Raw genomic sequence first — 19,066 nt, 5'->3', positions numbered from 1 at the left:
TATTTTTGTCTCACTGAAAAGTTAAAGAGGTGGACATCCAATGCTGGGAGCTTCATCTCTGGGTCCAAGACAGCTGTTCCAGTTTTTATTCCAGGGCGTAGGAAGGGACTGGGAGATGCACAAGACCTGGAAGTGGGGTGCATATCCCGCTGGCCACAACTTAGTTGTTTGATTAACTTAGCTGCAAGGGGGGCTGGAAAACGTAGTCTTCAGCTGTGTTGCCATGTGCCCAGTTCACACCATTTCTATAGAAGAAGAGGATAATTGTTATTGAAGAACGAATAGCAGTCTGCCAAAAGCTTTGTACTATTAAAAGTGGAGATGGGGCTTCCCTGGTGGCGCGGTGGCTGAGAGTCCACCTGCTGATGCAGGGGACGCGGGTTCGTGCCCTGGTCCGGGAGGATCCCACATGCTGCAGAGCGGCTGGGCCCGTGAGCCATGGCCACTGAGCCTGTGCGTCCAGAGCCTGTGCTCCGTAGTGGGAGAGGGCACAGCAGTGAGAGGCCCGCGTACCGCAAAAACAAAAACAAAACAACAAAAAAAAGTGGAGATAGTGACTGTTTCCAGTTTTTTCTTTTATTCATCGGTAAAATTTTTCTTCCTCCTTTAAAGTAAGTAAAAGAGCTTGAAAGCCTCTGAGTGGGTAAGTGAGATGCATAGTATAAGGTGCAAGGAGTGACCCAGTAGCTGTATGCTAGCATCATGCTATGTGGTAGTTTTCCTACACAATTTGTTCTGATTATGTTCTGTTGTTATCCACATCGTGCCACCACTTAGTGATGAAAACCACAGTAATCATTTCATTATTATTCTTCACAATTCTGGGGGCTGACCAGACCCTCAGATAGATGGTTCTTACTTGCAGTATCTCGTGCAGTTGTGGTCATGTGGTAGTGGAGGGAGATGTCATCTTGAAGGTACTCTCTTTCACATACACATCGGGAGGATGATGGTGGCTCTCAGCTGAGACCTCTCCACGTGTCCTGGATACTCTCAGCGTGTTGGTTGGGTGGGTTTCGAGGGCGAATGTTGGAATAGCCCCAGGCAGCAGCCATGTCCCCATTTATGACCTATTCCAGAAGTCACTTAGCATCGATTCTGCTGTTGCCCAGAATAAATGAGAAGTAATATTACATCCCACCTCTTGTGTCACTGTGGTGTCAGTGTCAGACTGTAAGAATGTATGGAATGGACAATATTGTGGCAGCCATCTTTGGGAAGTATAATTGCTTTCACAGCCGTAAAGTATTTTTATTAAAAAAGAAATTATTTATTTGGCTGCGCCGGGTCTTTATTTGCAGTGCGCCGGGTCTTTAGTTGTGGTACGCAGGATCTTTAGTTGCGGTGTGTGGGATCTTTGGTTGTGGCATGCGGGATCTTAGTTGCGACATGCGGGATCTGACCAGGGTTCGAACTCAGGCCCCCTGCCTTGGAAGCATGGAGTCTTAACTGCTGGACCACTGGGGAAGTCCCAGATTATTTTTATTTTTAGTCATACATTTTTATATGCATAATGGATTGTTAGCTGAACACAGGACTACTGTAATGTGTAAAGTATTACACTTGTTTATCCTTTGTGGCCACCTTTACACACTTTGCTTCATAAAGAAGAGGCCCGTGGAAGCACAGCACTCTCACCCTCCTGGAATTGAGGCTTCGGGTCCTGCTTCAGTGCCATTTATAAGTGATCGCTGCTGCCTCCTTCTCCTGCCATCCCCGACTGCTGCCCCTACTCTCGACCCTGCCCAACTCTGTGTCAGACTTGCCGTCAGGCACTGCCAACTCTACATCCTGGGCCCTACCACATCTTCTTTATCCATTCTTCTGTAGATGAACATTTAGGTTGCTTCCATGTCTTGGCGATTGTAAGCAGTGCTGCAGTGAACACTGGGGTGCGTGTATCCTTTTGAACCATGTTTTTGTCTGGATATATGCCCAGTAGTGGGATTGCTGGATCATATGGTAGTTCTCTTTTTAGTTTTTTAAGAAACCTCCATACTGTTCTCCATAGTGGTTGTACCAATTTACTTCCCACCAACAGTGTTGGAGGGTTCCCTTTGCTTCACACCCTCTCCGGCATTTGTTTGTAGACTTTAAAAAAATTTATTTATTTGGTTGTGCCGGGTCTTAGTTGTGGCAGGTGGGCTCCTTAGTTGTGGCATGCGAACTCTTAGTTGCGTCATGCATATGGGATCTAGTTCCCTGACCTGGGATCCAACCTGGGCCCCCTGCATTGGGAGCATGGAGTCTTAACCACTGGGCCACCAGGGAAGTCCCTGTTTGTAGACTTTGATCATGGCCATTCTGACTGGTGTGAGGTGATAACTCGTTGTAGTTTTGATTTGCATTTCTCTGATAATTACTGATGTTGAGCATCTTTTCATGTGCTTTTTGGCCATCTGTATGTCTTTGGAGAAATGTCTATTTAGATCTTGTGCCCATTTTTTGATTGGGTTGTTTGTTTTTTTGCCATAGAGCTGCATGAGCTGTTTCTATATTTTGGAGATTAATCCCTGTCGGTCACATCATTTACGAATATTTTCTCCCATTCTGTGGGTTATCTTTTCATTTTGTTGATGGTTTCCTTTGCTGTGCAGAAGCTTTTGAATTTAATTAGGTCACATTTGTTTGTTTTTGTTTTTATTTCTATTACTCTAGGAGATGGATCAAAAAAGATACTGCTTGAATTTATGTGAAAGAGTATTCTTACTATGTTTGCCTCCAAGAGTTTTATAGTATCCAGTCTTACATTTAGGTCTTTAACTCATTTTGAGTTTATTTTTGTGCATGGTGTTAGAAAATGTTCTAATTTCATTTTTTACATGTAGCTGTCCAGTTTTCCCAGCACGATTTATTGAAGACACTGTCTTTTCTCCATTGTATAGTCTTGCCTCCTTTGTTGTAGATTAATTTTGATCATAGGTGCATGGGTTTATTTCTGGACTTTCTGTCTTGTTCCGTTGATCTGTATTTCTGTTTTTGTGCCAGTTCCATACTGTTTTGATTACTGTAGCTTTGTAGTATAGTGTGAAGTCAGGGAGTCTTATTCTTCCAGCTTTGTTTTTCTTTCTCAAGATTGCTTTGGCTATTCAGATATTTTTGTGTCTCCATAGAAATTTAAAATCTTTTTGTTTTTAGTTTTGTGAAAAATGCCATTGGTAATTGGATAGGGATTGCATTGCATCTGTAGATTGCCTTGGGTTGTATAGTCATTCTGACAATATTGATTCTTCCAACCCAGGAATATGGTATATCTTTCCTCTGTTTGTGTCATCTTCGATTTCTTTCATCAGTTTTTCATAGTTTTCAGAGTACAGGTCTTTGTCTCCTTAGGTAGGTTTATCCGTAGGTATTTTATTCTTTTTGATGCGATGGTAAATGGGGTTGTTTCTTTAATTTCTGTTTTTGGACTTTCATTGTTAGTGAATAGAAATGCAGCAGATTCTATGTTTTAATTTTGTATTCTGCAGCTTTACTGAATTCATTAATGAGCTCTAGTAGTTTTCTGGTAGTATCTTTAGGATTTTCTATGTATAGTATCATGTCATCTGCGAACAGTGACAGTTTTACTTCTTCTTTTCCAATTTGGATGCCTTCTATATCGTTTTCTTCTCTGATTGCTGTGGCTAGGACTTCCAAAACTATGTTCAATAAAAGTGGTGAGAGTGGACATCCTTGTCTTGTTCCTGATCTTACAGGAAGTGCTTTCAGCTTTCCATCATTGAGAATGATGTTTGCTGTGGATTTGTCATATACGGCCTTTATTATGTTGAAGTGAGTTCCCTCTATGCCCTCTTTCTGGAGAGTTTTCATCATAAAAGGTGTTGAATTTTGTCAAAAGCTTTTTCTGCATCTATTGAGATGATCATATGGTTTTTATTTTTCACTTTGTTAATGTGGTGTATCACACTGATTGATTTACAGATGTTGAAGAATTCTTGCATCCCAGGGATAAATCCCGTTTGGTCATGGTGTGTGATCCTTTTAATGTATTGTTGGATTTGGTTTGCTAGTATATTTGTTGAGGATTTTTGCATCTATGTTCATCAGTGATATTGGTCTGTAATTTTTTTTTTTTTTTTTTTTTTTTGGTGGTATTTTTGTCTGGTTTTAGAATCAGGGTGATGGTGGCCTCATAGAATGAGCTTGGGAGTGTTCCTTCCTCTGCAGTTTTTTGCAATAGTTCCAGAAGGATAGGTGTTAACTCTTCTGTAAATGTTAGATAGAATTTGCCCGTGAATCCATCTGGTCCTCTACTTTTCTCTTTTTTTTAAATAAATAAATAGATTTATTTATTTATTTATCTTTATTTTTGGCTGCATTGGGTCTGCGTTGCTGTGCGTGGGCTTTCTCTAGTTGCGGTGAGCGGGCTTCAGTAGTTGCAGCACGCGGGCTCAGTAGTTGTGGCTCGCAGGCTCTAGAGCGCAGGCTTAGTAGTTGTGGTGCATGGGCTTAGTTGCTTAGTTGCTCCGCGGCATGTGGGATCTTCCTGCACCAGGGCTCGAACCCACGACCCCTGCATTGGCAGGCAGATTGTCAACCATTGCGCCACCAGGGAAGCCCCTCGACTTTTGTTTGTTGGGAGGTTTCGATCACAGTTTCAATTTCAGTACTCGTGATTGGTCTGTTCATATTTTCTATTTCTTCCTGGTTCAGTCTTGGGAGATTGTGTTTTTCTAAGAGTTTGTCCATTTCTTCTAGTTTGTCCATTTTATTGGCATATAGTTGATTGTAGTAGTCTCTTATCCTTTATATTTCTGTGGTGTCCATTTCAACTTCTCCTTTTTCATTTCTAAGTTTATTCATCTGAGCCCTCTCCCTTTTTTCTTGACAAGTCTGGCTAAAGATCTATTCTGCCATCTTGTCTCAACACCCCTCAAAAGTTGAAAAAAAAAAAAAGTGCTTGTTACTGGTTCTTGTTTCCTCATCTCTCAAGCTGAGAACCAGTTTCCAGTAGGGCCTTGAGCCCACTGGTCAGGGCTACATGGTTTCCCTAGCTGAGCTTTGAGGTGAGAGGGAAAATGCACCCTTCTTCACTCCTCTATTCTCTTCCCCACAACGATTGTGGTGTGGGGTGATTGGCACTGGGGTTGGAGACACACCTCTGGAGCCCCTTTTACCCCTGAGAGCCGCATGCCAAACTGAAGTGACTGAGGCCCTGGCGTCGGGGGAGCCTCTCTGCTCTAATTTTTATTATTTTATTCCTCTGCTTCATTTTTAGTTTGCTCATCTTTTTTCAGTGTCTTAAGAATGGAAGCCTAGGTTATTACTTTGAGACTTTTCTTTCTTCTTTTTTTTTTATTTTAATAAATTTATCTTTTTATTTTTGGCTGTGTTGGGTCTTCGTCGCTGTGCAGACTTCCTCTAGTTGCGGCAAGCGGGGGCTACTCTCCATTGCAGTGCGCAGGCTTCTCACTGCGGTGGCTTCTCTTGTTGCAGAGCATGGGCTCTAGGCGGGTGGGCTTCAGTAGTTGTGGCACACGGGCTCAGTAGTTGCAGTACGCGGGCTCTAGAGTGCAGGCTCAGTAGTTGTGGCGCACAGGCTTAGTTGCTCCATGGCATGCAGGATCTTCCTGGACCAGAACTCGAACCCATGTCCCCTGCATTGGCAGGTGGATTCTCAGCCACTGCACCACCAGGGAAGTCCTGAGACTTTTCTTTTTAATGTAGGTATTTACAGCTGTAAATGTCCCTCTAAGCACTATTTCACTACTTCCCATAAGATTTGGTACATTGTGTTTTGTTTTCGTTCACGTCACAGCATTTTAGGATTTACCTGTGATTTCTTTGCCCCACGGTTATTTAGGAGCATGTTTTTAAATTTCCACATACTTGGAATTTTCCAGATTTCTTTCTGTTACTAACTTCTGTTTTCATTCCATTTTGGTGGGAGAAGAAATGTTGTGTGAGTTTAAGCTTTTTCAGAGTTACTCAGCTTTGTCTTATGGCCTTGCATATGGTTTGTCTCCACGTGCACTGCAGAGGAATATGCGTTCTGCTGTTACATAGTGTTTTCTATTAGGTCTAGTTGGTTTATAACGTTGAAGTGTTCTGTTTCCTGTTGGTCTTCTGCCTCTTTGTTCTTTTCATTAGTAGTAGTTCTGTTTTTAATTTATGAGGAACTTCCATACTGTTTTCCATAGTGGTTGCACCAGTTTACATTCCCACTGGCAATGCATGAGGGTTCCCTTTTCTCCACACCCTCTTCAACGCCTGTCATCTCTTGTCTTTTTGATGACCTGTGGTTTTGATGTGCATTTCCCTGATGATCAGTGCCGTTGGGTGTCTTGTCATGTGCCTGTTGGCCATCTGTCTGTCTCCTTTGGAAAAATGCCTGTTCAGGTTCTCTGCCCGTTTTTTAATCAGGTGGTTTTGTTTTTTTGATATTGAGTTTTGTGAGTTCATTATATACTTTGGGTATGGTATTAACCCTTATCAGGCAGATCATTTGCTACCGTTCTATAGATTGTCTTTTGGTTTTGTTGGTGGTTTCTTTCACTGCAAAAGCTTTTAGGTTTGATTAGTTGTGTATTTTTGCTTTTGTTTTCCTTGCCTGAGGTGAAACAGAATTGCTAAGACTTCTGCAAAGGAGTGTGCTGCCTGTGTTTTCTTCTAGTTGGTGTATGGTTTCTGGTCTTACGTTTAGGACTTTTGTTCATTTTCATTTTGTTTTTATATATGGTGTGAGAAAATGTTCTGACTTCATTCTTTTGCATATAGTTGTCCAGTTTTCCCCAAATCTCTTATTGAAGACTGTCTTTTCCCCCATTGTGTACTTTTGCTTCCCTTGTCATAGATTAATTGACTATAAGTGTGCGGATTTATTTCTGGGCTCTCCAGAAGTTCAGGGGCGAGGCTCCCTGGAGCTGGGATTCAGAACTCTAAGGAGGGGGTTTTACCTCGCTGCTGTGCTGCGCAGGGTCCAGCTTGAGAGAGGGGGCTCTGTCCACTTCGTACGGATACTTAAGGGAAAAAGCTGGAAACTGTACCTGTCAAGGCGAAGGGCTGTTACTAGGCTTGTTTTTTTTGTGTGTGTGTAGTACGCGGGCCTCTCACTGTTGTGGCCTCTCCCGTTGCGGAGCACAGGCTCCGGACGCGCAGGCTCAGCGGCCATGGCTCGCGGGCCCAGCCGCTCCGTGGCATGTGGGATCTCCCTGGACCAGGGCACGAACCCGTGTCCCCTGCATCGGCAGGCGGACTCGCAACCACTGCGTCACCAGGGAAGCCCTACTGGGCTTGTTTTGACAGAAACAGCAAGCCATCAGGAAGGATCAAGTCCTGTCCTCTACCCCTTTTATCTTTCATCCTCTTCCCACCCCCATCGCTTCTCTGCCTCCTGTTGGTGAATCTTGAAGCCAACAGGCAAAGGAGAATTGTAGTTCACAGAGTTCCGCCCTCAGCATCACACAGCAGAGTAGAAGTGGGTAAACTTGGAGCTCAGAAGAATATAGCTTAGTAACTAGCATATTTGGAGCAGAACAGATAGTCCTTGAAATAGGTTCAAATGTATACTAAAATTTCGTATATGATAAAATTAGCATTGCAAACCTAGAGGGAAAAGTAAATTAATAAATGGCTCTAAGATGATTTTTTTGTTTGGAGGGCTGGGGGAAAGGTTTATACACAAAAGTAACTTCAGGATGGATTAAAGTTTACTGTCAAGAATTAAATGGAAAGTAACTAGAAGCAGGTATAGATGAACATTTATTTGACTTCATAATGGGGAAGATTTTAAAGCATGAAAGCAAAGCTAGAACTCAAGAAAAAAGATAAATTTAATACTCAACATTTATGTATGTAAAAAAAACGTGGCAGATGGCAAATAGTGGGAAATATTTGTAAAATAGTTAAGATGAGATCACTATTTTTGATGTACAAAGAGCTCTTCTAATCAATACAAAAAAGACAAGTCTCAGTAGAAAACCAGCAAAGACGATGTGACCATCTAAACAAAAAAATACAAATGGTCAATAACATAATTATCAACTGATGAGGATTTTGGGGAAAGTACACTCATGACACTGGAAGTGTAAATTGCATATACTCTTTCTACAGGATTTTATCAGTATGTATTAAAACCCTTAATAATTGCTTACTTTGGAAAGATATTTCTTTGGAGGCAGTCGATAAGAAAGCAAGGATGGTTGTGGATGGAGATGAGTTAAATTGATAAGAGCTTGTGTCTCACAGTTTTGCAGTCAGAAAAGCAGGTTATCTTGGGGTGAGACCCAGAACGCTGCTGTGGGCACCGTAGGAAATCAGCTAGCTTTGCATGAAAGCAGTCTGCAGTAATATCTTGCCTACAGTTAGATACCATAAATATATGAGCAGACCCGCTTGGTTTCATGATTTTCTCCAGTAACCCTAAGTAGATGAGAAGCTGGAGTGGAGAAAGTTATGTAAGCAAATGCAGAGGGAAACCTGTGGAAGATTGGATTCGGGGCCATGTAGACTCATTCTAGAGCATAGCCTTGCTGATGGCCACAGAAGCAAGGAAGCCGAGGAACCATAGAACCAGGGTGTTTGCCTAGAAACTAAAAGGTAGTCTCTTTTTCTGGGGCCGTCTGCAGTAAGATTTACTAAGAAAAATACCAGCTCTTAGAATGACTAGAGTTAATTTCATGTCCCAGCCCTGATGAAGTGTGGCTTCTGACATTGGGGGTAGTGGTCTTGTTTGATTAGGCCTTGGCTTGCGCTATATCAGTTAATCCTATAATAATCACATCTTTAACCTCTTTTACCTGTAAGTCAGTTAGCTGAGCCAGCTACCTGATGGAATTGTTGTGCATTACTTTCTGTTCTAGATGATGATGTTAAATTCCGATAATTGCATCTGTTTCAGGAGTTTTCTGTCCTAATAGGGCAGAGAGCAAATAATGTTTATAATTCTCTTTATAGGAGAACCTCCATTCTTACCGGAATCTTTTGACCGAATTCTTCTGGATGCTCCCTGCAGTGGACTGGGACAGAGACCAAACATGGCTTGTACTTGGACTTTGAAGGAAGTGACATCGTATCAGCCATTACAGCGAAAACTCTTCACTGTGGTATGTGATAATTTTTTGCTGTGGAAGAAAGGTGACCTTTACTAGTTTGATCTTTTAAAGACTGAGAGCAGTATTCATAGCAGCATTATTCACAGTAACCAAAATGTGGAAAAAACCCAGGTATCCATCAACAGATGAAGGGATATAAGTAGAATGTGGTATGTACATACAATGGAATATTACCCAGCCTTCAAAAGGAATGAAATTCTCATACACGCTACAACATGGATGGATTTTGAACACATTATGCTAAGTTATATAAGCCAGACACAAAAGGACCAAATGGTGTGTGATTCTGTTTATATGAGTATCAAGAATAGGCAAATTCATGGAGACGGAAAGTAGAAAAGAGGTTGCCAGAGGCTGGAGGGACAGGAGAGCGAATGGGGAGTTCCTGTTTCATGGGATGATGAAGAAGTTCGGGAGATGGGATAATGGTGATGGTTGTAAACAGTGTGAGTGTACTTAATGCCATTGAATTGTACACTTAAAAATGGTTAAAATGGTAAATTTTACATACACTGTACCACACACACAGAACACCTGGTTTTCCTTTATGTTGACTCACTCTTTCATCTCAGGCAATAATAGAATTTCTTCTCTGAGACATTTAAGGAATTTCAAACATTCTGCTCTGTCTTAAAAATAGAGCATTGTTGGGACTTCCCTGGCAGTCCAGTGGTTAGGACTCTGCGCTTCCACTACAGGGGACCCGGGTTCGATCCCTGGTCGGGGAGCTAAGACCCTGCACGCTGCACAGCGTGGCCAAAAATAAAGGGGGGGTTGTTAACATAGTTGCTAATTGATGTAAAACATTTGGGTATAAAATAAATTACCTTTTTATAGGGTTCTTGGATCATCTTAGTGAATTAAAAGTGGGAAATCCAATAGAGGCAAACACATTCATAAGATTGGGAAGTGACAGCATCCAGTGTCAGATATAGAAGGACAGTAAAAATGTAGCAAATCTAACTGGTCTACAGTATGTCAGAAGAAGCCCAGATAGAACATGTGAGAATTTCTGTCAGTCTTGCCAACGTGATTCCATAGGATGTAGACAGCATTTTATCAGAGATGATCCCACCATTTCCTCTCAGTTCTCTAATTATAAATATACAAGCTACAGCAACAGTGGGTATGCTCTGATGATTCCATCTCTGAAGCTATTTTTCAGTACATTTCTTTTCAGCACTGCTGGTGTCTCCTTTCCTACACAAAAGCGGCACTAAGAGTGGATTGTTTAAACTTTTATTGTATATGGTCTTCAGAGAACACATCCTGGAAGTTAAAACAGCAAGCAGCAAAAAAAAGCAGCTTTGCTTCTAGCTGCAGCCCAGTTTGATGTGAGGGTAAAATTAGGACCTGTTTTAAGAGACATGGCTTTTTGTTCTTTTTAGCTCATAGCGAAAAGACATTTTAAGAGGCTACTTGGGAGGAGATGTGTTGGTCTCAGTGACAAGGAGCATCTGACCGTGTGCAAGAGAGAGTGTAGGATCCAGTGGGTGTGCCACTGGGTGAGGGTAGGGGTTGAGACTGTGGACCCAGTGCCTCCACATACGTTACTCTGGGTACCTGGGTTTCCATATGGGAGAAGTGGGTAGGGTAACTCCCCCTGATGGGGTACCGTTCTCATGGCGGTTATAAGATTTGTTGAGAAAAGCTGTGTGATGTGCTTAGAACAGCAGCTGGCACCCAGTAGCAAAGTTTAAATTTTGATCCGTGTACTAGGATTAAGAAAGCATAGTATATGCTTTTTTTTTTTAAGATTTTTATTAACTTTTTTTTAAAAATCTGGGGATTTGAAAAGAGAAACTTTCGTTATTTGGGACAAGTTCATTTTCATATTACACCTTATTTCCTGGACAAATACTCATTGGGCACCTCCTATATGTAATACACAACTCTAGGTGCTGATGACATGCTAGTCAACCCCTGACCTTTTACATGGGGTTTCTGTTCTAACTGGGGAGGAAAATAAACAGCTAGTTGAGTTAGAGATTTCTTGTATTCCAAGGCAGTGCCCAGTGAAGCAAACTTTAGGGAGGAAGGGGGATGGGAGCGCCTGATTGGAACAGTTGAAAATTGTACAGGGGCTGGGCAGGGAGGGCGCTGCTGAGACGCTGATATAGAAACAAAGATAAGAGGATGGTGAGGAGGGAGCGAGCACTGCAGGGAAGGAGCAGAGCTTTCCGGGCTGGTGCAGAGGTCCTGAGGTAGGTGTGCGCCATGCACCTTCCAGAGCAGCAGGGGCAGGTGGTGCTCAAGCAGGGCAAGCCAGGCACCTGAGAAGGGAAGGCTGCGAGGGGCCTGCTGTACGCAGGGCCTCGAAGGCCACTCGAGGACGTGGGCTTTGACTCCAAGGGATGACGGGAACATTGGAAGGGCTTTTTCGTTCTGTTTTGCTTTTTGGCTGTGCCATGCGGCTTGTGGGATCTCAGTTCCCTGGCCAGGGATTGAACCTGGGCCGCGGCAGTGAACGCCTGGGATCCTAACCACTAGGCCACCAGGGAGCTCACCATGGAAGGGTTTTGAGCTGAGAAGAGACAGTTCTAAAAGCACCGATCTGGCTGCTGTGTTGAGAATAGATGGTAGGAGGGCAGGGAATGAAGCAGGTAGGAAACTGTTTGAATAATCCAGGCGAGAAATCATGAAACTTGGAGCAGAATGATAGCAGTGGAAGTTGGTGAGAAGTAGCCAATCTCTGGATATATTTTGAAGGTAGAGCCGATGGCATTTGCTGGATGACTGGGGAATGTGAGAACAAGAGGCATAAAGGATAATCTGAGGTTGGGGCCTGCGCCCCGGGGAGGACGGGAATCCGGCTCCAGGAGGGTTCAGAGGAAGAAGGTAGGAGTTTAGTTTGGGACGTGTCACGTCTGAGGGTAAAAATATTGAGAATGCAGTTCAACATATGAGTACAGAATTCAGAAAGGAGTCTCACCTAAAAATGTAAATTGGTGAGTTTTCAGTATAAAAATGGTATCTAAAGCCGTGAAACTGAATGAGCACATTTGGGAAAGTCTTGGTCCAGATGGACTAAAACAGCTACAAGATAATGAAATGCATCTTGCCTGGAACACTCTAATTAAAGAGAGAGTCCTGGTCATACAGACCATCACTTATTTATGCCAGACACTTGAAAAAGGTATCATATATGTATATATTTTTTCTTTATACACCTTTATTTTGTACACATTTATAAATGTTGTGTGTTACAACAAGCCTGACTTACTCTTCCCATTTAAAAAATAAACCATAAATAATATAAAGGAATCATGGTCTTTTTCTCCTTTATAAATCCTACCCATGAGTCTTTTTGTTTTTAATAAATTGTTTTGGAGTATAGTTGATTTACAGTGTTGTGTTAGTTTCAGGTATACAGCAAAGTGATTCAGTTATACATATATCCATTCTTTTTCAGACTTTTTTCTTATATAGGTTATAACAATACTGAATAGAGTTCCCTGTGCTATACAGTAGGTCCTCGTTGGTTATTTTATACATAGTAGTGTATGTGTGTTAATCCCAAACTCCTAGTTTATCTGTCCCCCATACTGTTACCCCTTTGATAATCATAACTTTGTTTTCTATGTGCGTCTATTTCCGTTTTGTAAATAAGTTCATTTGTATCATTTTTTTTAGCTTCCACATATAAGTGATACTATGTGCTATTTGTCTTTCTCTATCTGACTTGACTTCACTTAGTATGATAGTCTCTAGGTCCATCCATGTTGCTGCAAATGGCATTATTTAATTCTTCTTTTATGGCCAAGTAATATTCCATTGTACATATATACCACATCTTCTTTATGCATTCCTCTGTTGATGGACATTTAGGTGGCTTCCATGTCTTGGCTATTGTAAATGGTGCTGCTGTGAACACTGGAGTGCGTGTATTTTTTTTAAATTTTTATTTTATATTGGAGTATAGTTGATTTACAATGTTGTGTTAGTTGCAAGTGTGCAGCAAAGTGATTCATTTATACATATACATGTATCCATTCTTCTTCAGATTCTTTTCCCATGTATAGGTTATTACAGAATATTGAGTAGAGTTCCCTGTGCTGTACAGTAGGTCCTTGTTGATTATCTATTTATATATATGGTAGTGTATATATGTTAATTCCAAACTCCTAATTTATCTCTCCCTGCCACCTTTCCCCTTTGGTAACCATAAGTTTGTTTTCTATGTCTGTGAGTCTGTTTCTGTTTTGTAAATAAGTTCATTTGTATCATTTTTTTAGATTCCACATATAAGTGGTATCATATGATTTTTGTCTTTGGCTTATTTCACTTAGTATGATAATCTCTGGGTCCATCCATGTTGCTGCAAATGGCATTATTTCATTCTTTTTTATGGCTGAGTAATATTCCATTGTATATATGCATTGAGGTTTTTTTCATGTCCTGGCTATTGTAAATAGTGCTGCAGTGAACATTGGGGTGCATCTGTCTTTTCTAATTATGGTTTTGTCCAGATATATGCCCAGGAGTTGGATTACTGGATCATATGGCAACTCTATTTTTAGATTTTTAAGGAACCTCCATACTGTTCTCCATAGTGGCTGTATCAATTTACATTCCCACCAACAGTGCAAGAGGGTTCCCTCTTCTCCACACACTCTCCGGCATTTATTGTTTGTAGGCTTTTTGATGATGGCCATTCTGCCTGGTGTGAGGTGGTACCTCATTGTAGTTTTGATTTACATTTCTGTGATAATTAGTGAAGTTGAGCATCTTTTCACGTGCTTTTTGGCCATCTGTATGTCTTCTTTGGAGAAGTGTCTGTTTAGATCTTCTGCCCATTTTTTGATTGAGTTGTTTGTGTTTTTGACAGAGCTGCATGACCTGTTTGTATATTTTGGAGATTAATCCCGTCGGTCACTTTGTTTGCAAATATTTTCTCCCATTTTGTGGGTCGTCTTTTCGATTTGTTGATGGTTTCCTTTGCTGTGCAAAAGCTTTGAAGTTTAATTAGGTCCCATTTGTTTATTTTTGTTTTTATTTTCATTACTGTAGGAGGTGGGTCCACAGATATTGCTGTGATTTATATCAAACAGTGTTCTGCCTTTGTTTTCCTCTAAGAGTTTTATAGTGTCTGGCCTTACATTTAGGTCTTTGATCCATTTTGAGTTTATTTTTGTGTATGGTGTTAGAGAATGTTCTAATTTCGTTCTTTTACATGTAGCTGTCCAGTTTTCCCAGCACCACTATTGAAGAGACTGTGTTTTCTCCATAGTATATTCTTGCCTCCTTTGTCATAGATTAATTTTCCATAGGTGTGGGGTTTATTTCTGGGCTTTCTGTCCTCTTCCATTGATCTATGAGTCTGTTTTTGTGCCAGTACCATACTGTTTTGATGACTGTAGCTTTGTATCATGTTTTGAAGTCTGGGTGTCTGATTGATTCCTCCAGCTCCATTTTTCTTTCTCAAGATTTCTTGTGCTATTCGGGGTCATTTGTGTCTCCATACAAATTTTGGTGTCAGGGTGATGGTGGCCTCATAGAATGAATTTGGGAGTGTTTCTTCCTCTGCAGTTTTTTGGAAGAGTTTCAGAAGGATAGGTGTTAACTCTCCTGTAAACGTTTGATAAGGTTCACCAGTGAAGCCATCTGATCCTGGACTTTTGTTTGTTGGAAGATTTTTAATCACAGTTTTAATTTCAGTACTTGTGATTGGTCTGTTCATATTTTCTATTTCTTCTTGGTTCAGTCTTGGGAAATTGTATCTTTCTAAGAATTTGTCCATTTCTTCTAGGTTGTCCATTTTATTGGCATATATGTGTTCATAGTAGTCTCTTACGACTCTTTGTATTTCTGTGGTGTCCATTGTAACTTTTCCTTTTTCATTTTATTAACTTGAGCCCTCTCCCTCTTTTTCTTTTTTTTTTTTTTTTGGTACGCGGGCCTCTCACTGCTGTGGCCTCTCCCGTTGTAGAGCACAGGTTCCGGACGCGCAGGCTCAGCGGCCATGGCCCCCGGGCCCAGCCGCTCCACGGCATGTGGGATCTTCCCAGACCGGGGCACGAACCCGTGTCCCCTGCATCGGCAGGTGGACTCTCAACCACTGCACCACCAGGGAAGCCCCTCCCTCTTTTCTTGATGAGTCTGGCTAAAGGGTTATCAATTTTATCTTTTCCAAGAACCAGCTTTTAGTTTCATTGATCTTTTCTATTGTTTTCTTCATCTCTGTTTCATTTATTTCTGCTCTGATCTTTATGGTTTCTTTCCTTCTTCTAATTTTGGGTTTTGTTTGTTCTTTCTCTAGTTGCTTTAGGTGTAAAGTTAGTTGTTTATTTGAGATTTTTCTTGTTTCCTGAGGTAAGATTGTACTGCTGTAAACTTCCCTCTTAAAACTGCTTTTGCTGCATCCCGTAGGTTATGGATCGTCGTGTTTTCATTGTCATTTGTCTCCAGATAGCTTTTGATTTCCTCTTTGATTTCTTCTGTGACCCATTGATGTTTTAGTAACATATTGTTTAGCTTCCCTGTGTTCGTGTTTCTTACAGTTTTTTCCCTGTAATTGATTTCTAATCTCATAGCGTTGTTGTCGGAAAACATGCTTGATATGATTTCAACTTTCTTAAATTTACTGAGGCTTGATTTGTGGCCCAAGATATGATCTATCCTGGAGAATGTTCCATGTGCACTTGAGAAGAAAGTGTATTCTGCTGCTTTTGGATAGAATGTTCTATATATATGTGAATTAAGTTCATCTGGTCTGATGTGTCATTTAAGGCCTGTGTTTATTGATTTTCTTTCTGGATGATCTGTCTGTTGATGAATGTGGGGTGTTAAAGTCCCCCACTATTATTGTGTTATTGTCAGTTTCTCCTTTTATGGCTGTTAGCATTTGCCTTATATATTGAGTTGCTCCTATGTTGGATGCATATATATTTACAGTTGTTATATCTTCTTCTTGGATTGATCCCTTGATCATTATGTAGTGTCCTTCTTTGTCTCTTGTAACAGTCTTTATTTTAAAGTCTATTTTGTCTGTTATGACAAAAGTAGCAAAAAGTATTGCTACTCCAGCTTTCTTTTGATTTCCATTTACATGGAATACCTTTTTCCATCCTCTCACTTTCAGTCTGTATATGTCCTTAGATCTGAGGTGGTTCTCTTGTAGACAGCATATATATCAGTTTTGTTTTTGTATCCATTCAGCCAGTCTGTGTCTTTTGGTTGGAGTACTTAATCCATTTACATTTAAGGTAATTATCGATAATGTGTTCTTATTGCCATTTTTGTTAATTGTTTTGGATTTGTTTTTGTAGGTCTTTTTTCTTCCCTTCCTCTTTTGTTCTCTTGTGATTTGATGGCTATCTTTCGTGTTGTGTTTGGATTGCTTTTTCTTTTTTGTGTGTGTCTATTGTAGATTTTTGGTTTGTGGTTCCTGTGAGGTTCTGATACAGCAGTTTATATATATACAAGGTTGTTTTAAGTTGCTGGTCTCTTAATTTCCAGTACATTTCCAATATCCTGCATTTCTACTCTCCTCTTCTCATATCATATTTGTGTGTGGATGATTTCCTGCCATTACTTTAAGTTTGCCTATGCCCGTGAGATTTTCCATTTGTAATTTTCTTATTTCTACTTGTAGCCTTTTCTTTTCTGTCTAGAGAATTTCCTTTAGCATTTGTTGTAAAGGTGGTCTGGTGGTGCTGAATTCTCTTAGCCTTTGCTTGTCTCTGAAGCTTTTGATTTCTCCATCAAATCTGAATGTTGTATCTGAATGAGGGCATTGCTGGGTAAAGTATTCTTGTAGTAGGTTTTTCCCTTTCATCACTTTAAATATATTGTGCCTCTCCCTTCTGACTTGCAGAGTTTCTGCTGAAAAATCTGCTGATAACCTTATGGGGATTCCTTTCTATGTTATTTCTTCCTTTTAATATTTTTACTTTGTCTTTAATTTTTGTCAGTTTGATTAATGTGTGTCTTGGCATGTTCCTCCTTGGGTTAATCTTGTATGGGACTCTCAGCGCTTCCTGGACTTGAGTGAGTGTTTCCTTTCTCACGTCAGGGAAGTTTTTGGCTATAATCTCTTCAGATATTTTCTCAGGCCCTTTCCCTCTCTCTTCTCCTTCTCAGACCCCTATAATGTGAACGTTGGTTCATTTAATGTTGTCCATTTCATTTATGGACATTTAATGTTGTCCCAGAGGTCTCTGAAATTGTCCTAATTTCCTTTCATTCTTTTTTCTTTATTCTGTTCTGTGGCAGTGATTTCTACCACTGTCACTTATTTTGTTCTTCTGCCTCATTTTTTCTGTTATTGATTCCTTCTAGTGTAGTTTTCATTGCAGTTATTGTATTGTTCATCTCTGTTTGTCCTTTAAATCTTCTAGCTCTTTGTTAAACATTTCTTCTTGTCTTCTTGGTCTATGCCTCCGTTCTTTTTCCGAGATCTTGGATCATCTCTACTATTGTTACTGTAAATTCTTTCTCAGGTAGATTGCCTGTCTCCACTTCACTTAGTTTTTCTTTTTGGTTCTTATCTTGTTCCTTCTTCTGGAACATATTTCTCTGCTGTCTCATTTTGTCTGACTGTATGTGTTTGTGTCTCTGTTTCTCAGGCCGCAGGACTGTGGCTCCTCTCGCTCCTGGTGTCTGCCCCCTGGTGGATGAGGTTGGTCCTGGGGCTTGTGCAGGCTTCCTGGGGGGAGGTGCCTGCCCACTGGTGGGTGGAGCTGGGTCTCGTCCCTCTGGTGGGCAGGTTCATGTCAAGTGGTGTGTTTAGATGTGGCTGTGAGCTCAGTATGGCTTTAGGCAGCCTGTTTGCTGATGGTTGGGGCTGTGTTCCTGTCTCACTGGTTGTATGGTCTGAGGTGTTCTAGCACTGGAGCCTATAGGTTGTTGGGTAGGCCTCGGTCTTGGTGCCAAAATGGCGACCTCCTGGAGAACTCAGGCCAATCAGTATTCCCTGGGACCTCTGCCACCAGTGACCTTGCTCCCATAGTGAGCCACAGTCAACCCATGCCTCCCCAGGAGACCCTCCAAAACCCACAGGTAGGTCTAGCCCAGGTGTCTACGGAGTCACTGCTTTGCGCTGGGTCCCAGTGCATGTGAAATCTTGTGTGCACCTTCCAAGACTGGAGTCTTTGTTTCCCCTCGTCCTATGGAGGTCCTGCACTTAAGCCCTGCTGGTCTTCAAAGCCAAATGCTCTGGAGGTTCCTCCTCTTGTGCCAGACCCTCAGGCTGGGGAGCCTGACCAGGGGCCCAGAACTTTAACTCTTGTGGGAGAACCTTGCACTGTAATTATTTTCCATTTTGTGGGTTGCCCACCTGGCGGATATGGGATTTGCTTATATTGTGAAAGCGTCCCTCCTACTGTCTTGTTGTGGCTTTTTCTTTGTCTGTGGATATATTGTAGCAAACTGTCTTTTTTGGTAGGCTCTGATCTGTTTTTGTTGGTGGTTCAGCATTTCGGTGTGATGTTGGTGTTTCTGTGAGAGGAGGTGAGGTCAGGTCCCTCTACTCCTCCATCTCGTCTGGAATCAAGGGCTGTGTAGTCTGGATGCTTGCTGCCTCTCTCCTCAGTGTGTGCTGGCCGTTATCCACTTGATACGGGCTGTGCAGGTGCGGTGGCCTGTGTGTACTCCCGGTACGGCTGGGGCAGCCGTTGGCACCCTCTCCCACGTCTCCCAGTGGTGGCAGCGGCCCGCGTGCTCCCGGGGATAGCGGGGGTGGCGACGGGAGCCCGCTCGTGGGTCTCTTAGTGCTGGTAGTGGCCTGTGCCTGCCTCTGGAGCCCATGATGGTGGTGTCGGCTCGTGCCCGCCCCCAGTGCTTGTGTAGGCTGTGTCCTGCTGCCTTGGAGCGCGTGTAGGGAGAGACGCCCCTGTGGTTTTCCCACCTCCCCCCAACGGTGGTGCCTTGCCGTCTCTCATGGGCCCAGGCTTCTTCTGAGTGCAGCCTCAGTTGCCCTTCTCCAGCCTCCTCAAGGTGTCTTCACACAGCCAAGCCTGGTCCTTTCCCGGGACTGTCTCTGAAGCCCAAGCTTCAGCACCCAGCGCCCC

The 19,066-nt window shown here is 42.0% G+C and overlaps 1 protein-coding gene across 21 annotated transcripts in view; it reads left to right on the top strand.

Annotated features, from left to right (window-relative positions):
* NSUN6 (NOP2/Sun RNA methyltransferase 6) overlaps positions 1-19,066 on the top strand; it is a 108,403-nt gene that overhangs the window by 77,811 nt on the left and 11,526 nt on the right. For all 21 annotated transcript variants that reach the window (XM_073801726.1, XM_073801725.1, XM_073801718.1 and 18 more), the window contains one exon: positions 8,899-9,047. In XM_073801726.1, the coding sequence (XP_073657827.1) occupies positions 8,899-9,047 (149 nt within the window). The remainder of the gene's footprint in view (positions 1-8,898; positions 9,048-19,066) is intronic.

Source organism: Tursiops truncatus, chromosome 2 (genome assembly GCF_011762595.2).
Source record: "Tursiops truncatus isolate mTurTru1 chromosome 2, mTurTru1.mat.Y, whole genome shotgun sequence".
NCBI classification, from domain to species: domain Eukaryota; kingdom Metazoa; phylum Chordata; class Mammalia; order Artiodactyla; family Delphinidae; genus Tursiops; species Tursiops truncatus.
Note: the sequence above shows the minus strand (reverse complement) of the source record. Positions and strands in the feature narration are given on the sequence as shown.